General features: G+C 32.7%; 1 protein-coding gene across 4 annotated transcripts in view; it reads left to right on the top strand.

Annotated features, from left to right (window-relative positions):
• LOC105231100 (GATA-binding factor C) overlaps positions 1-7,836 on the top strand; it is a 129,870-nt gene extending 122,034 nt beyond the window's left edge. For all 4 annotated transcript variants that reach the window (XM_049447244.1, XM_049447245.1, XM_049447247.1 and 1 more), the window contains exons 7-9: positions 4,031-4,217; positions 4,602-4,789; positions 6,518-7,836. In XM_049447244.1, coding sequence (XP_049303201.1) covers positions 4,031-4,217; positions 4,602-4,789; positions 6,518-6,544 — 402 coding nt within the window. In that variant the 3' untranslated portion in view covers positions 6,545-7,836. The remainder of the gene's footprint in view (positions 1-4,030; positions 4,218-4,601; positions 4,790-6,517) is intronic.
• Positions 7,837-26,568: the final 18,732 nt, after the last annotated feature.

Raw genomic sequence — 26,568 nt, forward strand, 5'->3', positions numbered from 1 at the left:
TTTTTCATTAACTAAATGCTTTTGAAGCAAATTCAACAAACGTTTAACCCTTAACCTTGCTATCAATCATTAAGCGCACATTATTTTTAGCTTCAGACACAACTTTCTTATCAATGTTAATCAAAAATGTATCATAAAAATATATTAGCATATATGCTTCACACGATTCATGTATAAATGTATGTGTGCACATATGTAGAGTGCATTTCTCCATCGCCCTCATCTTCGTGCCGTACAAGAAATCGCGTGTAAATTACTTACAAATTACTTAAAAGTGTTAATGATAGCATACACGTTAAAAAAGGCGGGCGAAAAAATTAAGCAAAGCAAAAAAATGCAGCGAACATAAAAACAAACATGAAACTGTAGCATAACAGCGTAACATAATAGCTGATAACATTAGTGCATTAATGGTGGAAAAATTGAGTGTTGATGGCAAGGAAAAAAATGCTGAAATGCAGCAACAAACAGCTGGTAGCCAAAGAATCTTAGCCAATATTGCTTTTACTCAATCTTCTAAATGCGTGAATACACTTACGCATACTCACACAGCAACTTACACTATATACATATGTATGTGTGTATTTGAGATCTACCAGTAATCCGCTCTTCAGTTTACCGCTTGATCTTCGCATTGTTTAAGCAGAAAATTGTAACAATTTCAACTGTCAACGCGCCAAGCACCATCATACACACACACACACTTAAGCATATATACATATGTATACACATTTACCGCCACTCCTGCTGATCCTGCCGTAGATTTTGCTACATGTATGCGCACCAACAGCCCACTTAGCGGCGAAGCCTCACTCGGCGATCGGCGTGCCTCAGCTCGCCCATATACGCGCAACTACCTCTGAAAGAGAGTATCAATTACCCAAACAATTATTTACCTTTTCGCAAATCTCTTTCGCTTTTTATTGCAACAATAAGCGGGGCAACAATGCGCACAATACAACAAAGCCGTGCCGCTGAAGAGCCCCTAATAATTGTCATCATCCGAGCAGCGGCATGCGGCAAGCAGTCCATTTGTTGCGTATATGCAGCTACTGCTGCTGGTAATGGTGCGGAAGTAAGAAGCAACTATTACTTATTTCCTGCCCCTGCCACTCAACGGTCTCGATGGGCTCGAGGGGCGACAGCGAGTTTATGTAAATGATACTTTGATATTTTTCGGATTCCACTTTTATTTCGATTTTTCTGTAGTTTTCTCTTGTACTCCGTTGTATACAATTTATTTGCGACTGAGTGATAGTTTTCAACTACAACAACAAGCAAGGACTTTACATAATTTTTGTTGCTTGTTTACTGTGTATTAGTTACAAAGCAAATTGCCGCGTTGGCTGCGAAATTGTTGCCATTTGAAAGGGAAGTATTGAAAAGTAGTTGAAATGTCTAGTGTTAGTTGTTGCTGGTTTTGTTTTATTGTTGTTGTTGTATAAGAAATTTATGCCATTTGAAAAATATTGCAACAACGCATGTTGTTGCTCACTGCAATGCTATGCGGTAGCTTTACATAAATTACAACAACGTATGTATGTAAATACGAGCAGAAATTCAGCAAAGTTGCTTGTTAGTACAGCAGCAACAACAATTGCTCAAATACTCAAATGCAGAGTGGTGAAATAGTTAGGATTTTGTAAAACCATTGCGTTGCACTGCAGAGCAAGTGTTATAAAATTTATTTTGTAGAAAAAAATTAATTTCATAAACTAAAAATGTTTTAAATTTAAGTATATTATATTAAACCTAAAAAAAATAAATTTTTAAAGTTATGTTTAAAATTTTATATTTTATTTTTATATTTAATTTTTAATTTTTTAAATTTAAATTAACACAAATATTTAATTTCGATTAGTTTATTTTTATTTTTTTTTTTATTTAAATTATTATTATTTTGTTATTTTTTAATTATTTTTTTATCTATAACCTTTTTTTTAATGTCAAAAAACTTTTTTTTTTTTTTTAATTTCTATTAGCTTATTTTTATTTTTTTAATTTTAAATTATTTCTTTTTTATTTTTTTTTTTATCTTTAACATTTTTTATCATGAAAAACAATACTTTATCAAATTTTTGATTGAAAATATATTAATTTTTTAAATTTAAATTAAAACAAAAATATATTAGTTTTTAATAGTTTATTTTAAATTTTTTTACTTAAAATTTTTTATTTATTTTGTTTTTTAAATTAAATTTGTTTAATTTGTAAAATTTAAATTTTAATTTAAATAAAAAATTATAGAACAAACGCTTAAATTTTTCAAAATTCTCTCGATAAGTTAAATTTATCATAATTTCTGAATTTTGTAACATGGAATGTTTTCTTAAATAAAACTGATATCAAATATTATTTATTCTTCATATTGTTTGTTTGTTTTATACAACTCGACGATAACAATTATTTTTTGCATTTAGTTTTAATTTTTGTTTTTTATTTAATATTCGCTAAAAATAATTTTTCGAAATAAAAATTTTAATTTTTGATACAAAACAACCCACTGTGCAACGATATATGAGTATCGCAGCTTGAAACCCACTTAACAACGTAATTCACGCCCTGGTACTTGAAAAATACGCTGATTTTTTCCATTACACATTTAACTGGTTGTTTGGTTGGTGGACGGCCAGTAAACCGCCTCACTAAGGCGCTCAACGCAAAAGCGAGCACTTTTTTGTGCGCCCTACAGCCTGCTAACGCTCCTGCCCTGCCGCAATGGCTGCCACTGATAAAGAGTAACTTAATACTGTAATTGTAGCGCAATGAAGCGCATTTCTAACATCAGCGCTGATTTTTCGCTAATGATAAGCCTATAGCGTAACATATGCAGACACTTAAACACAAATGCAAACGCACTAAACACACACACAGCCATATACAGACACGTAGCGTAGTACAATCGTCCTGCAGCGACACACTAGAAGCTAAGCGTTGTAGAAGAGGAAGCAGCAGAAAAAATGGAATAATATAAAATGAAAAGAAGAATTAAATAAAATAGTAGCAAAGTAGTTAGTAGTGGCGGCAAAGGTGGTTGCTGCAACGGTTCGTTGGTTGGTGCGTTCACAAGCAGCAGAGGCGAGGCGAGCGCACGGCTCGACCGGCTGGTTGGTTGGTTGGCTGATATATATGTATGTATTTGTGTAGGTATATGCGTAGCGCTCACTACATTAAGGTATACCTACCTACCAGTTATTTGCCGTTAAGGGCGTAGTACTTATGGTTGCGCCGCAGCCGCGTAAGAGCGTCTGAAAGCGATATCAGTCAAAATAATCGCACACTGCGTCGCTTATCTGATCATGTAAAAATATTGTAATGTTTCATTTTTTCCCCGGTTACACATAGTGCGAATTGCATGGTTTACTAGAATTCAGCAGCAGCGACGACAGCGACAGTGGGTAGCTTAGGGAGATTGTCATAGGTACTTATGTAGATATATATATGTATTTGCGTATATACATACATATATATGTATATATGCAAATATCGCAATGTAATGTGGCAAGTAAGCTTTGCGTACAGTGCAATTGCAAGTTAGAATGACAAGAGCGGAAGTGCTCGCGGTGGCTGCAAATGCAAATAAATGCGTTCAGACATACATACATATGTATAAATCTAAATGGAATTGAACACTTGCGGCAAAAAATTTCTTTTTTATGTATATTATGCATATAACAGTATACATTACTGGCCTTTCCTACTATAAACTGAGGGTGTATAGCTCTCTGCACACAATTTTCAAGGTCAAGTAAGCTTAATATATGTACTCTTAAATTAAAAACTATAGGAATATAAAAAATATTATACGAATTCGATAGTAGCAATAAAAAGGTTTTATAATAGTTTTTATGATTTCAATTTTATTTAATTATTTTTTTTTTTAAATTATTTTTTTAATTTTTTTTTTATTTTTTCCTTTTTTTTATTTTTATTTTTTTCTATTTTAATTTTTTGTTATATTTTATTGCTATTATTTATGGCATTATGGCTTCGAATTTTAGTAATTAACTTTTTTCTCTTTTCCTTCCAGGTGAATCGCCCACTAACGATGAAAAAGGAAGGCATTCAAACGCGTAATCGCAAATTATCGTCGAAATCGAAAAAGAAGAAGGGTTTGGGTGGTCCATGTCTACCCATTGGCAGTCACTTGGGTATGGGCGATTTCAAGCCACTCGATCCATCGAAAGGTTTCGGTGGCGGTTTCCCAGCATCAATGGGTGAGTAAAGCAGTATTTTACTTAAAAAGCTCGAGCTAAGCAAAACTCAGTATAATTAAAAATAATAATAAAATATAAAGATAAAAATTTCAAAACATAAAATAAAAGAAATGAAATTAAGTACAAAAAAATGATAAATAAATAAAAAAAAAATTAAATTAAATTAAACAAAATTAAATTATTTTATATTAAATTAAATTAAATGTAATCATTGTTGTCATAACAACCGACAATACATAAGTTTATGCCATAGTATATAAATAAAAACATACATACATACATAAAGGCATACATAGGCCACACATATTCTAATACACGCATTGTAATGGCCGTTTATTTGTCAATATGTATTTAATTTGTATTATTTTGTTCTTTGATTTCCAGCGCAACATGGCCATCTTTCCAGTGGTTTACATCCCGCACATGCGCATATGCATGGAGGCTGGTATACTGGCGGTATGGGCGCTTTGGGTGCTTCTGGTGGCTTGCAGAGCGGCTTCTCGACGGCCGGTTCACTGGGTGGCGGTGTGGTGCCACACTCGCAGCCTTACCATCTTGGTTTGGGTTCGATGGTGAGTTGAAGAAATTTTCACCAAATAATTGCAGAGAGCAGTTGTTGGTTATTACTGTGTTATTTATATATTATGTAAATGAATAAGAGCAAGCGCCAAGAGAAAGTTAATTTAAAGAGAAATTTTCGCAAACTACAAGAGTTGTAGAATTTGATACACAGCTGGTATGGTTAGCCATAGGGTTGTTTGAAAACAATTTAGAAATGTATTTATTAAAAAAAAAAAAAAACAAATTGAATAAAAAAATAAATCTTAAATATAATTTTATATTTAAAATAAAACTTATGTTTTTAAAAAATTCTATAAAATATGTACAATTTAATTTTTTTTATGAAAATTATAGTTTTTTCAAAACTACTTTTTTCAAAAATATTTTTGAAATTTTTTATTATTATGTTTTGTTTAAAACTTCCTATAAACTTCAAAATATTAAAAATCTATAAAAAACATATTTTAGAATATTAAAAATTTAAATTGAAAAAAAAAAGTTTTTTTTAAATAAATGTCAAATTTAAATTAAAATTTTTTTTAGAAAATACAATTTTTTTCAAAACAACTTTTTTCGAAAATATTATTTTGTTTTGTTTAAAAATTTTGATACATTTGAAGTAATTAAAAAGCTACAAAAACATATTGCGAAACATTAAAAAATAAAATTTTCTTAAAATATTTGTCTAATTTATTTTTAGAAAATAAAAATATTTTCAAAACAACTCTTTCCCAATTTTTTTTTTGGTTTTTGTTAATAATAATGTCAAAATAGTAATAATATAAATTATAAACAAAATTTTTCTTAAAATATATGCAAAATTTATTTGATTAATTTTTAAATATTTTCAAAACAGCTTTTTTTCAAAAATATTTTTTGTTCAAAATTTTTGACAAATACAAATTAAAAAAATATTTTATTTATATTTTATTAGAAAAATTAAATAAAAAATAAATTTTCTTAAAAACTTAAATTTTTTATTTAAAAAATATGTAAAATATTATTTATTTTTTTTATGAAAATACATTTTTCGGACAATTTTTTAAAAAATATTTTGAATTTTTTTAATTAGTGTTTTCTGAAAAATTGTTAAAAAATGTCTTTAAAAAAATATTCAAAATATAAAGTACTTAGTATTTATGAAATAATTTTTTTCTGACGGCTTTTTCCAAATTTTTTTTTTCATTCTTAAAATGTTTAATAAATTAGAATATATTTGAAAAATTTGTCTGAAAAAAAAATTATTAAAAATTATTAAACATTTTATTGACAAAAATATATAACATACTTAAAAAGTTAATTTTTTTAATACATAAAATATATTTTATTATTATTTTTGAAAAAATTGTATACAACTTTTTACATACTTTTTGTGCAAAAGTAGCAATTAAAAAATTTTTTTACAAACATAATAAAAAATATATATATAATTTTCTTAAAAATATTAAATTTCCTTAAGTTAAAATATTTCATATTATTTGTTTATGAAAATAAAATTTTTAATTATAATTGTTTTTGGAAAATAATTTTTTTTGCCCTTTATACGAATATATTACTAATATTTTCACCAACTTCTTCTAATAACTAGAACCAAAGCATGCTCTCTGCCATAGCTCTCAATTATTACTTAGCTACAACAACAACATCAGCATATCTATAAATTATAACCCAGCTACTACAACAAAACCTGCATAAAACCATACTAATTCATGCATTTTGCACCGCTTTCTCATTCGCAGGGCACCTGGCGTACGGATTATACGTGATGGAGCGGGAACAATTTGAATAATAATTTATTCAATTGAAAGTAAACAAGGCAAAAACGGTAATGCAAATCATACACTGCACGCAACCAACGCGTTTAACGGTAAACCGCACTACAACAACATGCGCAAATACCAAACACAAAATATACCAGTGAACCAAAAAAGTCTTTAAGTAAAATAAATTAGCTGTACAACAAGAACAACAACAACAACACGCGACTAAGAGCAGCCAAACGGAACGTAAAAGCCGTAACCGAGCGCCTACGCCTACAACTTGAGCCAACAGCAATAATATACTAGTTACAACAAACATTAAACTACAACTGACTACAACCAACTAACCCAGGAACAACAAACAACACAGGAACTTGAAAATATTTGCACACAGAATTTTTTGATTTCACCAAAAAAATTTTTGCAAATTCTTACGCGCGCTCTCTCTCTCACACGCACTCTCCTACACATACGCAACCACAGTGCATGGCTTTACTGCAATGCGTTTTGGTTTTGGTTGATAACACCGGGATTATCCTGTCGCCGCCAACATTAATGAGTGCAACTGAAGTGGTTGTTCAAGTGGTGTGCAACATCATTAGTGACCAACACCGAACCCTCAAAGCAACCACACAAAGGATCAACAGCAAATCGGCATGCCGAATACCGAGTTTCGTCTGCAACCAAGACTTACTCAATTGAGCGTGAGATTGCCTACAACAAAAGCAAAAAACCGTAGAATATTGCAAAAACATAATTTGGACTTGACCACTTCTCAGCAGTGCGCTGCACTTGTTGCCATGAGCTAAGCCCGGCTAATTGCGCTTCGTCTGCTTGGACTCGTACTTTACCTTCTCGAGTGTTTTGCATTCAACGAACGTTTTCTCGAACGGCTTAGTCGCTGATCGGTCTGAGCTACTGTTTAAACCGCAGCGTTGTGTGGCTTAGCCAAAGGATTAACTCAAGTGCGGATTTGTGTTGTTGGTGTGTACACGAATGTTTGAGGCGTGGCTGTGTGTGTATGTGTCGTTGTTATGTGAAGAATTTGAGGTGAACAGACAAGTGCTTGGCGCCAGTTTATTTAGCATAATGTTAGAGTTGTATTATGTGGCATTTTGCCTACTTGGAATCAGATGCGCTTTGGAGTGTTCGTAAATGCAGTTTTGAAGAAAAGAAGTATGAATGCATACAGTATATTGTACATGTTGTTGCTAACTGAGAGAAGTCCTGCTGGGTACCTATTGTAATTTATTTATGCGGAGAAATATTTATATCATAGTTTTAGCAGTTTTCATAGTTAACACATATGTATAATTACTAAAATTGTTTTTATTTTTTATTTATTTTTTTTTATATATTTATTTATCTTTTTTTATTATAATTCTTATTTAATTAATTTTTTAAATTATTTTTCTCACGCATTTTTTCGATTTATTTTTTTTCTTTTTATAAAAAACTAAAAAAAAAATCGAATGAATTAATTTAATTATTGTAATTAATTATTAATTTTTTTTTATTTCTTAATTAATTAGAAAATTATTAACTATTAATTAAAAAATAAAAGCATTTTATAAAAATTTAATTAATTAATTAAATTAATTCATTCGATTTTGTTAATTTTTTATTAATTATTTTATAATTTATATTAATTAAAAAGAAATAAATAAAACGAAAAAGAGTGAGAAAAATAATTTTAAAAATTAAAATTAACGACTTAATCAAAAAATAATTAATTGTTAATAAAAAAATTAATTAATTCAAAAATAAAAAGAAATAAATAAAAAGTTAATTAATAAATTAAAATAACTAAATTAATCCATTCGGTTTTATTAGTTTTTTATAAAAATAAATAAATAAATCGGAAAAATGCTTGAGAAAAATAATTTAAAAAATTAATTAAATACGACTTTATTTTTTGGTTGATATTATTTGTATTATTTTTATTTTTTTTTTTTTAATTTTTTTATTTTTATTTATTATTATTTTTTGGTTACTTTTGTGAATTATTTTTTTTTTAATTATTTTACTCACTCTTTATTTACTGTTTTATTTATTAGTTATTTATTTTTGTTTATTTTATTTTATTATTTTTTTCTTTCGTTTGAGTACACACAACTTATTTCCATTTGCAAAAGAGTAATAATAGTTTTAGTGGAATTTTAGCTATTCAGCATCGCGTGCAATTCTTATTTATTTTAGTACCTTTTAATAGCTTACGATAAATAGTGCTAACTGTACATATATACAACGGTAAAATATATAATATTTACGCAAAAATATATAAATACGAACACAAGCGCAATTCAGTTCAGAAACCCTCAAGAAACCTCTTCAAAACAAACATTTTTATATGAGAGCTGCAAAAGCGCAATAAAGCTTTCACAATTTTCTTCAAATTAAAATTTTATTGGCCCTTCAAACTTATGAAAACTTTCCCAGTCAAAACAAAACTCTCAAAGCAAAAACTTTCAAAAAAGCTTTCTAAGACATTGAAGCTTTCATCATACTATTTTCGAAACTTCAATTTGACTAAATATTGCTAATTTTTTGTTATTATAAAACAATTTCATTATTAGCAATTAAAGTTTTGAAATTTTTGGTGTCGTTTTCTTGATTATGTTTCATTTTGATGAGAGCTTTCACCAAAACCAACTAAAAGTGTTGATGAAAAATAAATGAGTTTTTTATTTAAAGTTTCAAACAATCTTCAATCTTAAATTTCTTCAGCACCATTTCGTACTTAATAAATTAAGCTTTAAGTATAACAACCACACAAAGCTCATAAAAAATAAAAAAGCTTTCTTTTCATCAAAAAGTATATTTTATGCACTCAAGGAATGGAAACACCCTAAAATTAAAAAAGGTGCTCTATTCTTAATTAGTTTTGCTGACGTACAAGTACATTCGGCAATACGACTCTACTGAAAGCATTGTGAAAGCTTCATACTAAAAATTGTTTTTGAAAGTTTTTTGAATTTTTTTGAATTTATTATTTATTTAAATTAACAAGTAATAAAAAATTTAACATCATAATTTTTTTTTTTTATATATTCTTTATTTTTTAATTTGTTTTTTTTTTAATTTTTGTTGTTTTTCAATTTGTTTCAAAACTCCTTCATTTTTTAAATGAGAACCAACGTTTTAGCTACAAAAACAAAAAACTTAACAGCGCCAAACTGAAATATGATGAAAGCTCTGTAACGAAAGCTCGACAAAGCGCAAATAAACGTCCAAAAAAGTAGAAGTAAAAATTTTATATTGTAAAAACAACAACAACAAAGCAAAATTTGTTAACGCACTGCAATTTGAAATTGCAAAAAAAAACATTTTAACAAAACTAAATTTATTAAAATAAGAAATTGTAAATAAATGCATAAAAAATAAGTAAAAAAATAAAAATATTCATATTTAAAAAAATAAGAAAAATGTAAAAAATAATTTATAGAATAAAGAATAATGCGGACAAAACTAAACTGTGGAGTGATAGCACAAATGAAAAAATGAAAACTGCACTGAATAAGAAGCGAAAGAAAACTAAAACTAAAAATTAGTAAAAATATCTATAATTTAAAAAATGCTATAAATATGTTATTTTAAGCTAACAATGTGTTGAAAAAAGTCAAAAATCAGTTACTAAGCAAATCAGAAGCGGTTAAATTCGAGTAAAACGAAGAAAAGCCGAAAAAGTGTAAGTCTTGTAAAAATTATTGTTAGTGTAAAAAGCGCTTAAGTGGTAAAAAAAACTAGTTTTTAAAGCAAATTAAAATTAGCAGATAAATTTCAAATAAAAAAATAAAACAAAATAAAATTTGTAAATAGATAAAAAAAAAAACATATAGGCAGCAATACAACTTGGTTTTCAATTAATGTGAACTTTTGTAAAATTGCAAAAAAAATAAAAATTAATATTTTTGTAAATAAAAATTATTTTTTCTTTAAGTCGAAAAACCAACTGATAAATAACACATCATTTTTATTTGCCCCCAAATTTAATTCAGTGTTATGCAAATTTAGTATTATTTATTAATAGCATTTTTAGTTGTAATTAATTTATGAACATTTTCCGCCAATTAAAAAATTAATATATTTTACTAATTTAAATAACTGTATGTATTAAAATATTACGCAAAGCTAAAATAGCTGTGTCTGTATATTATGCTAAGGTAGTGTGTGTGTGTGTTAATTATGCACATAACTGTAAACTTGTATGTAATTAATACGCTATATGTATGTATAAGTGTAATTGGCCATATTCATAGTTAAAAAGTCGAAAATCTATTATTAAACAATTAAATTAAATTAAATTTAGAGCTAAAATTAAAAATTATAAACTAAAAAAAATTAAATGTAATTCAAGAAATATGAAATGTGAAATAGCGTGTAAGTGAAAATCATTATTATTATTTTTGATTAATATTAAATTTAATGGCAATCACAAATGCGATGAAAATGTGACAAAATTTAAGTAAAGTAATTTAAAAGATATAATTAAATAATAAAACAAAGAAAAAGAAATCACAAAAAAATAATAAAAATCATGTATGAAAAATTTAAACGAATGACTTCTTATTTACTGCGGATATTGGTTCATTTATATACCAGTTTGTTCAATAAGTTTGATCGTTTGATAAGAAAAACACATTTTTACGATTCAAAATACACTTTATTATTCAGTATAATCTCCCTGAACATTAATACACTTGCTGCAACGATCCTCAAATATGTAGATCCTATCCCTGGACTGAGAATCCGGAAGGTCTGCAAAATACGCTTCAACAGGCATTATGACCTCTTCTTTTGATGAAAAACACTTGCCACGCATACATATTTTGAGTTCTGAAAACACTGGTGGCCAAATCTGGTGAATATGTTGGATGCTCCAACAATTCGAACTTTAATTCATGGATTTTAGCCATTGTCAAAATGCTATTGGGACACGGTGCATTGTCCTGATGAAAAAGCATTTTTTGCTTCTGCAAACCGGGTCTTCTTTCACGAATTTCTTCCTTCAACTGGTCCAAAAGGTTGCAATAATGTTTAGAATTAATTGTTTTACCTTTTTGCAAATTATCCACAAATAAAATTCCTGTCGCAAGCCAAAAAACGGATGCAATAACCTTCTTGGCCGATTTCCGGACAAGAACTTGTTTCGAACCCGAACAATCTGGTTCACACCACTCTTTAGCCTCTTGTTTTGATTCAGGATCATGGGGATAGACACAAGGCACCAAATGTTGCTGAGAAAGTCGCATTCGAATGTGTTTTTGTTCAATTATTAGCGAATCCGGCATCCATTGTCCACACAACTTTCTAAAACCCAAAATTTCACTTAAAATAAGGCTCACACTGCCTAATGAGACATGTAGAGCTTCTACTAAAACTCTCTCAGTCAGTCGACGATCTTCCAAACCATACTCTGTATTTTGACCATGATTTCAGGTGTTGATACGGTTTTTAGACGTAATTCACGTGGATCGTCTTCAAGGCTTGTACGACCACGTTTAAATTCAGCAATCCATCTATCTACTGTTCTAATTGTAGGTGAACAATCATTATACACTTTTAACATTCATTCTTGCTCGACTCGTCCCGATAAAGCTGATTTTTTTTTTAAGACTACCGTAAACAGGTCTCTCACACAACATATGTGAGATACAAGGTGCGTTCCAAAGTAAACAGGACTTAAAAAAAAAAAAACAGAACAAATGGTGTTCTCGGCAAAATCAATTTATTTTAATCAAAATAGTCTCCTTCTGCTTCAATACAGCTTTTCGCACGGTTCAAAAGCATTTCGAACGAGTATTTTAGCTCGTTAGCCCGTGTGGCCGCCAATATGCCGGTGTAAGCCTTTTGAATGGCCTCTACGTCTGCATAACGCTTTCCTTTCATGGAAAAATGCATTTTTTCGAAAAAAAGAAGTCGTACGGTGTTATACCAGGTGAATACGGGGAGTGGTTAATGGTTAAAATGTGATTTTTGGTCAAATAATCGGTCACAAGCGTCCTTCGAATGTTGGATTCTAAGCAATTTTTGGTCGTCAATTTTAGTTTTTGCGGAACAAACCGTGCACACACCTTTCGTAAGCCCAAATGTTCGGTCAAAATACGATAAATCGATGTTTTGTAGATGCTCAATTCCATTTCCATGAATTTCAATGATGATTTCGACTGATTTTTGATGAATTCACGCACAGTTTCGATGGAATTTCCACGGATATTGATTGGTCCAGATTACGATCGTCATTTATGTCCTCACGACCACTTTGAAAAAGTTGAAACCACTCGTGCACTCTGCTACGGAATAGGCAATCATCGCCATAAACTTATTTCGTCAATTGAAACGTTTCGGCAAAAGTTTTACGAATTTTAAAACCAAATTTAATGTTGGCTCTTTGTTCGAAGGTCATTTCCACACCGATAACACAAACATACTGACACTTAAAATGCAATAACTTCACTTCCAATCAATGATATGTCATAAAATTCTCACTGGACAATCGATAAAGATAGCAGATTCTAACGCACCAATCGACATACAGATGGCGCCACCTGAGGGCGCTAGATTGAAAAAGTCCTGTTTACTTTGGAAAGCACCTTGTAGTTATGAAACTAATTGAGTCTTTGACCTAAAATATAACCTAACAATTTACAAAATTTGTTAGTAATTAATTTGCGATTTCGTCGAATAACGATTTTTGAATTCTTTCGCAACATATTTTAACATGAAGTTTGGACAGCGCCTGGAGGTATGTCTCCGTCTTTGATCCTACAAGTTGCAATAGTATGAAATCTACGGTTAGACTCAAACTGAGGCCTTCCTTACTCGTTAATTTGCTAAATTTCCAGCAGCCACCCAAACAATGTTGAAAGCACCAAAGAAATGAATGAAATGAACAAATTGAAATGAATAACATTAAGTATCAATAAAATGGCAATAATCACACCTGTGAACATGAGTAACTAATAAGAATAATAAATAAACACGAGTGCAGGATTAATGTGAGGTGTAAATGGTGAAAAGATGGAAAGCACAGGTTGACGGCAAACAGTGGTCAGACTTAACAAGCACATGCCAGTAGCCAACAACCGTAGACCCAAGCATAAATATGTTTGTTTGTATAGGCATGTATTAGTAACCATGCTTAAGCGTAGAAATGTATTGCCTTTCGAATTACTTTTACAGAATTATCATAAAAATGCCTCTACGTGCATTTCTGTGTTTCGAACCAGTGTGCATGAATTAAAATTAACCATTAAAAGGTGTGTATGTGAGCGATTTGTATGTGTGTGTTGCTCATGAGCGGCTGAGTCAATCAATATGCATTGAACGTTGGATTTTTATTACGGATTTATGATTACAAATTACAAACGACAATTGACTTACGACAATATCGTGGACAATTATACATAAGTATATACGGGTTGTTGTTGTTGCAGTTAATGGTAATGCATATTCGTGTAATTCTAAGCACAAATTAACGGTGTTTATGTCCACTTTATTTATGCGCTGTAGTAAAGTTGCAAGGCGCTAGAAATGACACCGTAATATAGCAATAATAATAATTGTTATTACAATTATACTTATTTATTATTTTTATTATATAATATAACAAGAAAAGACGTTAACTTTAGCTGCACTGTGGTTGTACACATTTCACATGTGCTTTTTTATAGCATAAAAGCTTAGAAAAAAGTTTCGTCTTGATTTTGGTCGGCCGTTTTGTATGGCAGCCTTAAGTTATAGTTGTCCGATCAGAACAATTTTTTCGGAGATTATAGAACTGCTTGATAATAATCTGTGCCAAATTTCGTGAATATAGTATTTCAAATAAAAAAAATTTCCATACAATAATTTGATATTGATCTTTCAGTTTATATAGCAATTATATGCTGAAGTGGTCCGATCTGAATAATTTTTTCGGATATTGCACCATTGACTTAGACAATAATTTATGTCAAATTTGAGGAAGATATGTTGCCAAATCAAAAGGTTTTCAGTCAGTTTGTAGCTATATTTTATAATGATCTGATATCGACGTTCCGACAAACGAGAAGGTTCCTAGGAACCTAGGCTTGGTTGAGAGGTTATTATATTTCAAAGTAAACAGGACATTTTGAATCAAGCGCAGCCTGGTGGCGCCATCTATATGTCGACTGGTGCGTTAGAATCTGCTATCTTTATCGATTGTCAAGTGAGAATTTTATGACATTTCACTGATTGGAAGTGAAGTTATTGCGTTTTAAGTGTCAGTATGTTCGTGTGATCGGTGCGAAAATGAGCTTCGAACAAAGAGCCAACATTAAATTTTGTTTTAAAATTGGTAAAACTTTCAACTTTCGAAAGGTTTCAATTGATGAAACGACTTTATGGCGATGATTGCCTTCCCGTAGCAGAGTGCACGAGGAGTTTCAATGTTTTCAAAGTGGTCGTGTGGACATAAATGACGATCGACATGTGGGCCAATAAAAATCCGTGATCACCGGAAATTCCATCGAAACTGTGCGTGAATTCATCAAAAATCAGCCGAAATCATCATTGAAATTCATGGAAATGGAATTGAACATCTCCAAAACATCGATTTATCGTATTTTTACCGAACATTTGGGCTTACGAAAGGTGTGTGCACGGTTTGTTCCGCAAAAACTAAAATTGACGACCAAAAATTGCTTAGAACCCAACATTCGAAGGACGCTTGTGACCGATTATTTGACCAAAAATCACATTTTAACCATTAACCACTCCCCGTATTCACCTGATATGGCACCGTGCGACTTCTTCCTTTTTGGAAAAATGCGTTTGCCCATGAAAGGAAAGTGTTATGCAGACATAGAGGCCATTCAAAAGGCTTGCACCGGCATACTGGCGGCCATACCGGCCAACGAGCTAAAACACTCGTTCGACATGCTTTTGGATCATGCAAAAAGCTGTATTGAAGCAGAAGGAGACTATTCTGAATAAAATAAATTGATTTTGCCAAAAAAAACCAATTTGTTCTGTTTTTTTTTTTTAAGTCCTGTTTACTTTGGAACGCACCTTGTATAATTGATAAGTTCATATTATCATTCCAATTGCTTTTATGCAAAGAATCATTCATCTATGCCCCTATCTTAAGGTCCTATAAACAGACCTTAGTTGAAAAATTTTTTTGTTTTCTTATGGAGCATACTAAGAGGTTGCTATATATACGAGGGCTGTCCGATAAATAACCGACCTAACCATGATGCACGCGACTTTTTCAAAAGTTTTTTTTTTATTTTTCTACATAGTTTCCTTGTAACTCCACACACTTCTCCCAGCGATGCTCCCATCTCTGCAACCCTTCCAAATAGTACTTGGCGTCTTTGTCTGCAAAATACGAGTTCGAACCGCAATTCGTGGATTTTCGCCATGGCGACTGTTGAGGTGTGAGATGGTGCGTTGACTTGGTGGATCAAGACTTTCTTTTTTTGCAAATGTGGCCGATTTTTCAAAATTTCTTCCTTTAGCTTGTCCAATAATGATGCGTAATATGCTCCTGTTATAGTTTTTCCTTTTTCAAGATAGTCGATAAAAATAATTCCATGGCTGTCCCAAAAAACACTCGCCATCATACTCGCCGAATACACAGCTTTAGGTTTTTTGGGGCTGGTTCCCCCTTTTCAATCCATTGTTTAGATTGGATTTTTGTTTTGGGCATATAATGATGAATCCAAGTTTTGTCTACAGTTATCAATCGGCGCCAAAACTCGGTCTTATTGCCTCTAAACTGAGCCAACAGAGCGCTGGAAATGTTCATGCGCGCACGTTTGTGGTCTAGCGTAAGCAAACGCGGCACCCAACGCGCGGACAGCTTTCTCATGCCCAAATCTTGGTTTAATATGTGACAAACAGTTTCTTTTGACATCTTCATAATCTCAGCTATTTCCCTAACTTTAATCCGGCGGTCGTCTAGTACCAATTAATGAACTTTAGCGATGTTATCGTTAGTGGTTACAGTTTTTGGACGCCCAGGACGTTCATCATCTTCCAAGCTCCTGCGACCATGTTTAAATTCAGCTGCCCAAAATTTTACGGTGGTAAACGATGGTGCAGAGTCACCATACACAGAGTCCAACTCATCTTTGATTTATGAAGGCGTATTGCCTTTCAAAAATAAAAATTTAATTACAGCTCGATATTCAATTTTTTCCATTTTGGAGAAATCACCGAAATAGACTCACAAAAACGACTGTCAATAGATAATTGCGCAAGATAAATTTCTGAAATTTTGGCGAGTAGCTATTATAATATGCACAATTTGAAGTAGAAACTTATTTTCAGATGTGCCGCTAGCTTCACGTTGAGGTCGGTTATTTATCAGACAGCCCTCGTATGTATATACATATGTATGTATACATTTTTGATGGTATGAGAATTTTTTAACGTATGAGCGCTATTTGCGTTGATTACAGTAACTAAAAATATTCTTCTCTATCAAAAACAAGGAGCAAACATCACAGTCCTTAATAAATGTAACCATAGCCGTAGGAGAAATACCAATACTTTTATTCAGCAATATTATTCAAGTTAGATTATCAGAGTCTTGCAGGCATGAAAATTCATTTTGGTCCCGCAAAGTAAAAATAGATCAATTGAACCATAGTAAAGCACAAGTTTTTAGCAAAATTTGTTATTTTTTCATTCAACATAGTTCCCTTCAATGTGATACACTGACTATAGCTAACTTCCAATTTTTTGATACCATTTTTGTAGTATGATTTGTTCTTTGCATCAATGATTTCGGCGATTACCACTTCATTCGACGCAAATTTCTTCCCAGTGATCTTTTTTTTTGAGATTCGAAAACAGGAAATAGCTAGTCTTGGCGAAACAGCACTTTCTTTTTCTTCAATTGCGAATGTGTTTAGGCCATTTCGTTCTTCAAACGGTCCAATAAGATTATGTATTAGCCGATGATTCTTCATTTTTAAAGGCAGTCAATAAAAATGATTTCATGCGCAGCCCAAAATACAGACAACATAATCTAGCCAGCCGACTGTTACGTTTTTCCACGCTTTGGTGCTGGTTCATCCTGTGCAGTCCATTCGAATGACTGTAGATTGAGCTTCAGAGTGAAATGAGGGAGCCATATTTTATGCAAATTCACATATCGATACAGAAACTCGTGTTTATTAAGCTTGAACGGCTCTAAACACTGCTCCGAATCCGAACTCGTCGTTGTTTTTGGTACAAAGTGGGCTCTCGCGGCACCCACTTAGCACACAGCTTTCTCTTAACCAAATATTCGTGAATGATATGATATACACGTTAAAAATGTAGATATCTTTGGAGTATCTTTTATTTTATTTTAATTTACGGTCCTTGAACATCATTTTGTGGATTTTTTCTGTGTTTTCGTCGGTAACTATTTCTTTTAGCCGTCCACTCCATTCATCGGTCTCGGTGCAGATTTCGCCTCCTGTAAACTTAGCAACCGACTTTTCCTCGGTGGATTTCCCTGTGGCAGTATACGGAAACTTGTCTTTAAACCAACTGTGTTTTTTTTTTCTTCGAAAAGCTATATTTTATCAGCGCCAAAATTCCTCTTTATACATTTTTTTCACAGAACAAAAGTACGAGTATATATAGCTTCACTCAAAAGGATATAATTTACAAGCTAATGAATTGACGGCAGTCATTTAGATTTAATTCTCTTGTCAGGTGAAAGATTTTTCAATTGACCTGTGCTGGTATACTGTAATCTTAGCTCTCTCAAGTTCAACTTCATTTCGCCATTATTCATATGCGTAAGAGATAATGGATATTATTCGAAATTTTAATACCTTAAACAACTTCAAAAATAATAATAATAAATAAATATTAAATACTAAATATTCAATATTCAATAAATAAATATTTTCGTACACAATTAATGACGAAAGAAATTAAATACAGTCAATAACCTAACAAATTAAGTAATTAGTTACCTAAGTATATACATATTTGCTTAAATACAATCAGAAGTATTTGTAAGTGTTTGAAATTAATTTCTTTGTGACTTTCTTATATTAATCGAAAGCATTTATAAGGATTGAGTATTTGCATATATTAATCCAATCCTCGATACCTTCCGCTTCTACCCTTCAACAAGGTCTATTCTAATCGCTAATGAGTATTTAAGGAAAAATGCTCTTGAATCCAATACACAGACGTTTGGTAAATACAAATTAAATAAACTGCTCGTGCTTGTAGCTGAACGGCAATGTGATTTTTGCAAAAGTCCACAACTGACGCCTAATTAAATTGGCAAAGTTCGTGTTTAGACTAAATAAAAACTCCTTTGATTTATGTCAATGGCAAAAATGGCAAATTGCAAGCGAAATATTTAGCACGCACACAAACAAAAAGTAAATAAAGCATAGCTGTGTGTTTTGTATTCATTTCGTGGTGACAGAGACTCTAAGCAGATGGATTTTCGGAGGGGTTTCGACGGAAATATGAAAATCTAAAATTATAATGGATTATGTATAAACACCTATCAAAACCTTATAAAATTATATTTGAAAGCAATAATACTGGCAATCCAGCTTCGATTCAGGCCTTGGGGCAAAACATCACAGGGGTCTTTCGCTAGAACCTCGATATGGTTCACACATAATTGTCATACAAACGACTTTCTGTATGGAAAATTAACTTATTTGACAAGATATATTCTTAAAATTTGGCATACAAAGCAATGCTAAAACATCTGAATATCTTTTTTCAGATGGGAGGACCAGCATAAAGCAGTCATACAAACTGAACGATCAGAATCAAGTCCTTGTATAGAAGCTTGTTTTTTATGAAGGGTATTCTGGCTTCGATGTAACCGAAGTTTACGAGTTTTCTTGTTTTACTCTGCGAATTCAAAGGACCAGAATTAGTTGTCGAATAGTTATATTCCTGGTAAAGGGGTGGGCCAACTAACGCTTTAAATTTGAACTATCTATATTTCGACATTGGAAACATCAAATACCATTCGGAAAGTGACAGATATTCAGTAAAAAGTCTAAAATTTACGAAATGGGTCGCTATTCACTATTCAACAGTTTGCAGATTGGGAATATGATCGTTTGACCGAGGATGGTCAATTTTACCGAAAAATCATCTTTTCGAACAAGGCTCATTTTCACCTCGATGGTTACGTTAACAAGCAGAATTGTCGCCTTTTTGGCACAGAAAACCCGCACGTAATCGTCGAGAAACCAATGCACCCCGCACGAATCACTGTATGGTGGGGATTTTGGTCTGATTCGAAATGAAGAAGCAACCGCCGTAACCATCAATGGTGAGCGATATCGCGCAATGTTAACCGAATTTTTCTTCAAGCAAATTGAATGGGAAGACTTGGACAACATTTGGTTCCTGCAGGACGGCGCTACGTGCCATACAGGAAACGCTACACTCAATCTTTTATGCCCTATCTTCGAAATTTAAAATTTTATATGGTCCACCCTATATTTCTTGCTAAATAGTTAAATGAGGGAAAGCTTAAAGGTCGAAGGAGCTTTTAAAAGTCTCAAAAGGGATTTTCCGGACGGAACATCAAACGTTCAATTCTTAATAAAAAAGTTTCTGAGTGAAAGCATTGTTAGTTTTGCACTGCAAAACTGCCTGTACCCCCCTTAAAAAGTATGCCACTGTTAATATGTTCGAAATATATAAAAAAAAATCATATGATTGCTATACCTTCACCTTCGGTCAGCTGTGGAAATGCTTTGCATGTGTCGGTGTATCGCGTTTCTAATCAGTCTAAATATTCAACTGAATGCGCCCATATCCGTTTCCGTTTTGACTGCAATCACTGTTAACGTAGCAATTCTAGTTGGCGGAGCAGCTAACTTGTTGTTAAAATCTGTTTACAGGCTTACACACGCAAGCACACACACAGCTACACACACACATACACGCTCATACACACACACACACACAGGAATAATAGTCGTTATTCCAGTAGTTAAAAGTGAGTATTTTCGAAAAATGTATTTATTAGGCTTGCATGCCAACAGATAAATCAATTTGTCAAATACAACAACAATGTGGTACTACAAAAAGGCAAATACCTGCTAATTCTGAGTAAATAAGCGAATAAGTCGAAAGTTAAAAATATGTGAAATGTTGGCGGTAATGAGTGGCAGGCAGCAGCTGTTGCTGCTGTTAGCGTTGTTGTTGTCGCTATTTTTATTTTTTGTTGCAATTTTATTTTTTTGTTGCAATTTTCATTTTTTGTTGCCATTTTCATTTTTGTTGCTATTTTTATTTTTTGTTGGTTTTTTTCCAACAACGAGCACGTGTAATATGCACGAGCTTTTGGGGTCTCAGAGAAAATTAAACAAAACGCGCAAACTATCTGCCTTGAATAGCGGCAAGCAATAATTTAAGCTGCCCCCTTGGCCCTGCAGCACCTTCTCGCCGGCACTCAATAGTAATTTTAAATATACAATATAATTAAAAAAATCAGCTAAATTGTCCAATTACTGTGTTGTTGCTGTAGTATTAGTTGCACGAGAGAAATGCATTTTGAAAAATCGCAAATTGGAGAAATAATTAGCTGTCGCTTTGGCACAAAAACAACAAAATTGCTTGCTAAAATTAATGCTTTTACAAACATAATAAATACATGAGCACACAATTTTTGTTGTAATTGCCGATGATGCTGGCCTTTCCCGGCCGGCTGTGTCCATGTTGTTGCCATCACTTTAATGACACTGCCTGCACTCGTGTTGTCATTGCTCGTACCGTTGCGTGTTGTTGTTGTTGTTGTTGTTGGCATTACATTGCATGCATTAAATTATAATACTCAAATTACTAGTTTGACACCGCGAAACGGCAATCGGCGCAAAAAGTACCATAAACTAATTGCTTCTCTATTCGTTTTGTTTCTTTTTTCATTTTAAAATCACCTAATTAGCTGAGCTCTTTAATATTTATTTGTAAGTTAGTGCAATTGTTGTGGCTTTAAAAGAAAGCTTTGGAACCGGTTTCGTCTTATATTCAACTTTTTATAATTTCAATTTCGTTTACCAACAACACATTTTATTTCTACTGCTAAAAAGAAGAAGAAACTTCCGTTGCAGCGAAGCCAATACCGGGCGCATCTCAAGAATACGTTTCTCAAATAACGGGCGATCCAAGTAAAGGTACTTTTTTCGGTTGCCTTTTTTGACAAATTACCTGTGAGTCGTGTCAAGCTGTCATGATATTTTCGTTCAGTTTGGCATTTAATCATGGAAAGACTTACTTATTACGAAAATTCACGTTCTGTAAAGTCTCGCGCTTGAGCGATGCTTATGGTCAATATAATCGGCCTACTGAGCGTACTCGTACTATCCGCAACACCGTCGCTCATTATGAGACCCAACAAACATTTGGTGTGGTTTGTGGCCCAGGATACATATTTCTTAAAAAATGATGTGATGAGAATGTAACAGTCAATGGCGACCGTTATCGCACCATGACAAACGACTATTTGATATCTTCAATTGAAGCTCATGATCTCGGCGACATTTGGTTTCAACAAGTCGGCGCCACTTCTCACACATCGAATCAGTCAATGGATTTATTGAGAGATTACTTCGGTGAGCAGATAATATCCCACTGTTAGACTTGTTTCCGTTGCGATTCAGGCCTTGGAGTTCGACCGAACGAGCTATCAAAAATTGGACCCAACGGATGGACCATCTGAGACGTAGCCCGGCCAACATTTTAAAGAGATAATCTTTAAAAAATAAATACCAAGAAACCTTCTTTCGAATGATAATAAACATTCCCAATTATATTTGAAGTTTCTGTAATTTTTCTTTAAAAAAAATTGAGGAACTTTGAAATAAATCACCTTTTACAAAATATTCTATACAAAAACTTGATTTTATGGGACAGTTTGTTTGGCTCTTGTATTGGATAATAATTCGTACCAAATTTCGTGTATAATACAAAAAGTTTTTCATACAATAGGGCTTGAGATTTAGGCAACTATACGCCATAGGGTCCAATATCAGCGGTCCCAAAAAATGGCAAGCTTTTTGGGAAGAAAAGAACGTGTTCAAAATTCCAGATTCTGATATCAAAAACAAAAGGACTAGTTCACTTAAGAAAGCATTTATTCATAAGTAATTCGCTAAATTCGAGACAAACCACCGTAAAGATGAACTCAGTGGACTTTATGGTTATTCCAAAAGTCTAAAATTCCACAAACCGTAAAATGAAGTTGATCGAAATACTGATGCTCTAGATATGTTTGATAAGTGGTTCAAAAATACTTGAATATGCGAAAGCTCTGAAACACCCGCAACAGAGACTTTTATAACATTATAAAGCTGACAGTTGCAAGACCTTTTTGGCAGAAAAGTGGAACGTAGTTCCTCTTAGTAGGATTTATCTTGCTGCAATTATTAGTTTTAAAACTGGACAGTATCCAATAGATATATGTATGTACATACATACCAAAATTGCCCTAGTTTAATATGAGAATACGAGGTGGAAAAACCTAGAGTATTATTCTTCCATTACCCAGTTTTTGCTAGGCTGAAGTTAAGATATGTATGTATGTATGTAAGTAGAAAGCGAAAGAGTTCTTGGCATCACATGAGATGTGCGCTAAGAAGTGCGTCCAAGTAGAATCCTGTCTATCAATAGCCTGCCACACAACCCAATCAAGCCTAATCTGCTTCTCAAAAATAAAACCTTAGAGTGTTGTATGTAGGGTTAAGTGGAAGTAAGATTTTACTTCGAGATTTTATTATAGTACTATATCTAAATCAATATGCCATAATATGGATGACAACGAACCACGTTCAGAATGGTTATCAACATGAACTGATGATCACTAAGTCAATAAAATAAATGAATTTGAGAATCGACGATTACTGGCATCTTTGGAACATCGAAAGGATCAGTGAAAAACCCTTTAGAAAATCATTTGGGAATAAGAAAAGTGAAAGCACGATTGGTTTCAAAATTGCTTAATTTTTTTCGGCGTCGCATTAACATGTGTGAAACAATACTTTCCGACTACCAGGATGTCATGGCAATGAGTCTTGGATCTATGCTTACGACCCGAAAACAGACGATCAGCGGCAGAATATCGTGGCAAAGGTGAGCCGAACCCGAAAAAACCATGTAAAAGCAGGTCAAAAATTAAGGTTATGTTGACAGTTTTCTTCGATTATCGAGGTGTGGTGCACTTCGAATTTCTTCCAACCGGTCAAACTGTCCAGAAAGAATACTATTTGAGTGTTATGCGTGATTTGCGTGAAGCTGTTCGTAAACAAGTAAGGAAGGGCTAAGTTCGGCGTGTCACTGAACATTTTATACTTTCGCATGATAAAGTGATAATCGAGATTTCATTATCCGTCATTGACATATTTTTTATTTGCTGTAAAATTAATTAGAATTAAATTCTGAGAGATTTACCGATATTTTCGGTGAAAATTAAGTTAGGTTAGGTTAGGCACTGAGTTCTTCGTGTTCGATATCAGGTGGACCTTGAAAAGTTATATTTGGGATCACGACAATTTTTCCACAAGGGATACCTCAGCTCGAACTACCGTATTTGGTGTAAAGTTTTATTCCACTATCATCATTGGTTCCTAATGTATATATTATACAGAGAAGGCATCAGATGGAATTCAAAATAGCGTTATATTGGAAGAAGGCGTGGTTGTGAACCGATTTTCACCCATATTTCGTACATGTCAATCAAGGTGTTAAGAAAAATATTATATACCGAATTTCATTGAAATCGGTAGAGTAGTTTTCCTGAGATATGGTTTTTGGTCCATAAGTCAATTTTAATAAAAAGCCTGGGTGCAGCTTCCTTTTGTCATTTCTTCCGTAAAAATTTAGTGTTTTCTGACGTTTTTTGTAGTCGGTTAACGCACTTTTAGTGATTTCAACATTAACCTTTGTATGGGAGATGGCGTGGATTTTATCCCATTTCTTCCATTTTGAACTGTGTATGGAAATGCCTGAAGGAAACGACTCTATAGAGTTTGGATAGTAGTTTCCGAGATATGTACAAAAAACTTAGTAGGGGGCGAGGCCACGCCCACTTTTTCCAAAAAAATTAGGCAAATATGACCCTCCTTAATTGCAATCCTTTGAGCCAAATTTCACTTAATATCTTTATTTATGGTTTAGTTACCAGACACTTTATAGGTTTTCGGTTTCCGCCATTTTGTGGGCGTGGCAGTGGGCCGATTTTATCTATCTTTCGAACTTAACACTTCTTATGGAGCCAAGAAATACGTGTACCAAGTTTCATCATGATATCTCAATTTTTACTCAAGTTACAGCTTGCACGGACGGACGGACAGACAGACATCCGGATTTCAACTCTACACGTCACCCTGATCACTTTGGTATATATAACCCTATATCTGACTCTTTTAGTTTTAGGACTTACAAACAACCGTTATGTGAACACAACTATAATACTCTCCTTAGCAACTTTGTTGCGAGAGTATAAAAAGGTCGGAATAAATCGGCCGACAACTTTTGGTTTTTTCAGCTCCACCACTTCAACCAATATCGTGCCGCAGCCACCGTATTCGCCTGAATTAGCTCTATGTGACTTCTGGCTATTCAGCAAACTCAAACTATCGCTCCGGGGAAACCTTTTAGAGTCACTTGAAGTCATTAAACGTGAATCACTACGTGCATTAAAGTCTGTTCCGGAAATTGACTTTAACAACTGTTTCGAGGTGTGGGAAAACCGTTGGCACAAGGAGGATTACTTTACGGAGGATAATATATGTAGATTTTGAAGAATAAATTAATAATTTTATGAACAAAGTCTTATTATTTTTTGCTCATAGTAGTAAATGCGCTCCTACCTCCGAACCTATTTGCTGGATTTAAAAAAGTTTAGCGAGACATTTGAAGCTCAATAATCCCAATAATGACTTGTTAAGGCTACATACTAGAGCTTAATTACATTGCTTTTATATTATTGCATAGGAGACCATTTTACTTGCACACCATTTTATTACTACCACTAAAGCTTAGACGAAAAATTTCCACATGATTGAGCAGCAAAATTAATTTCCAATGGCCTAAGCGAGTGATACTAAACATTCACTATACCTATTTATATAAAAGTATATGTATATATGAGAATATACATATGTGTGTATATTGTCTCTCATGCTTTTCGTCAATAATAGTTGTAAATAAATGTCAGTACATGTGCCTACAATAATCAACCACAGCCAATTATCGAACGACTACTGTTCGTCAATGGCCTAAAGCAAGCACACATATGTACATACGAGTACAAACATAAAAACAACAAATGGTCTCTATCTGCATATATAAATATCAACTTACATATAATGACATGTATTTAAGTACGTACATATGTATGTATGTATGTATATTTAAATAGCCCTGCATGTAAATGCATATTCTATTGCCGATGTATTGATTAATGTACAAATAACAAAACAATAACCGCCACCATCACGGTGGCCACAAAAGGTGGCAGCAGTAGGCAAGCCATGCCACAACCACTTCGCTAGGCCGACATGCAGAAAGACTACACCAGCGACCGTTATGCTTCATAAGAAAGGCAACCCTAAAAGCCAAACCCATACCCAAAGATATTTATGTATGTTTATATTTGTAGGTGTATGTAGGTAAAGGGCAGCAATCGTAGCGCGACGCGAGCCTTCGAATTAGTAATAAATAAATTATGTCCAACAAAATGACAGCGCGAGCGTCTAAGCAGAGAGGGTCTAGGAGTGAGTGGCTGCCTGCGGTTAGTTTTACATGCTTACATAAAATAAACATACATACATATGTACCTACAGGTAAATCTAAACAGAGATGGAAATATGTACATAAGTAAGTATGCTTGTAATAATTTCTACAGTTACTAAACAGTTACAATGCATATGTAAGCAATTAAAAATCAATAAAAAAAAGTTCCATGGTTTAATGTGGTTCTGAATGCTTCTCGTTGGGCATTGTGGCTTGCAATGAGGGGCGCTGCTTTAATATTTATTTTAGTTTTCTTCTGATTAGATCGAAATGTA

The sequence above is a fragment of the Bactrocera dorsalis genome, chromosome 2 (assembly GCF_023373825.1).
Source record: "Bactrocera dorsalis isolate Fly_Bdor chromosome 2, ASM2337382v1, whole genome shotgun sequence".
NCBI classification, from domain to species: Eukaryota; Metazoa; Arthropoda; class Insecta; order Diptera; family Tephritidae; genus Bactrocera; species Bactrocera dorsalis.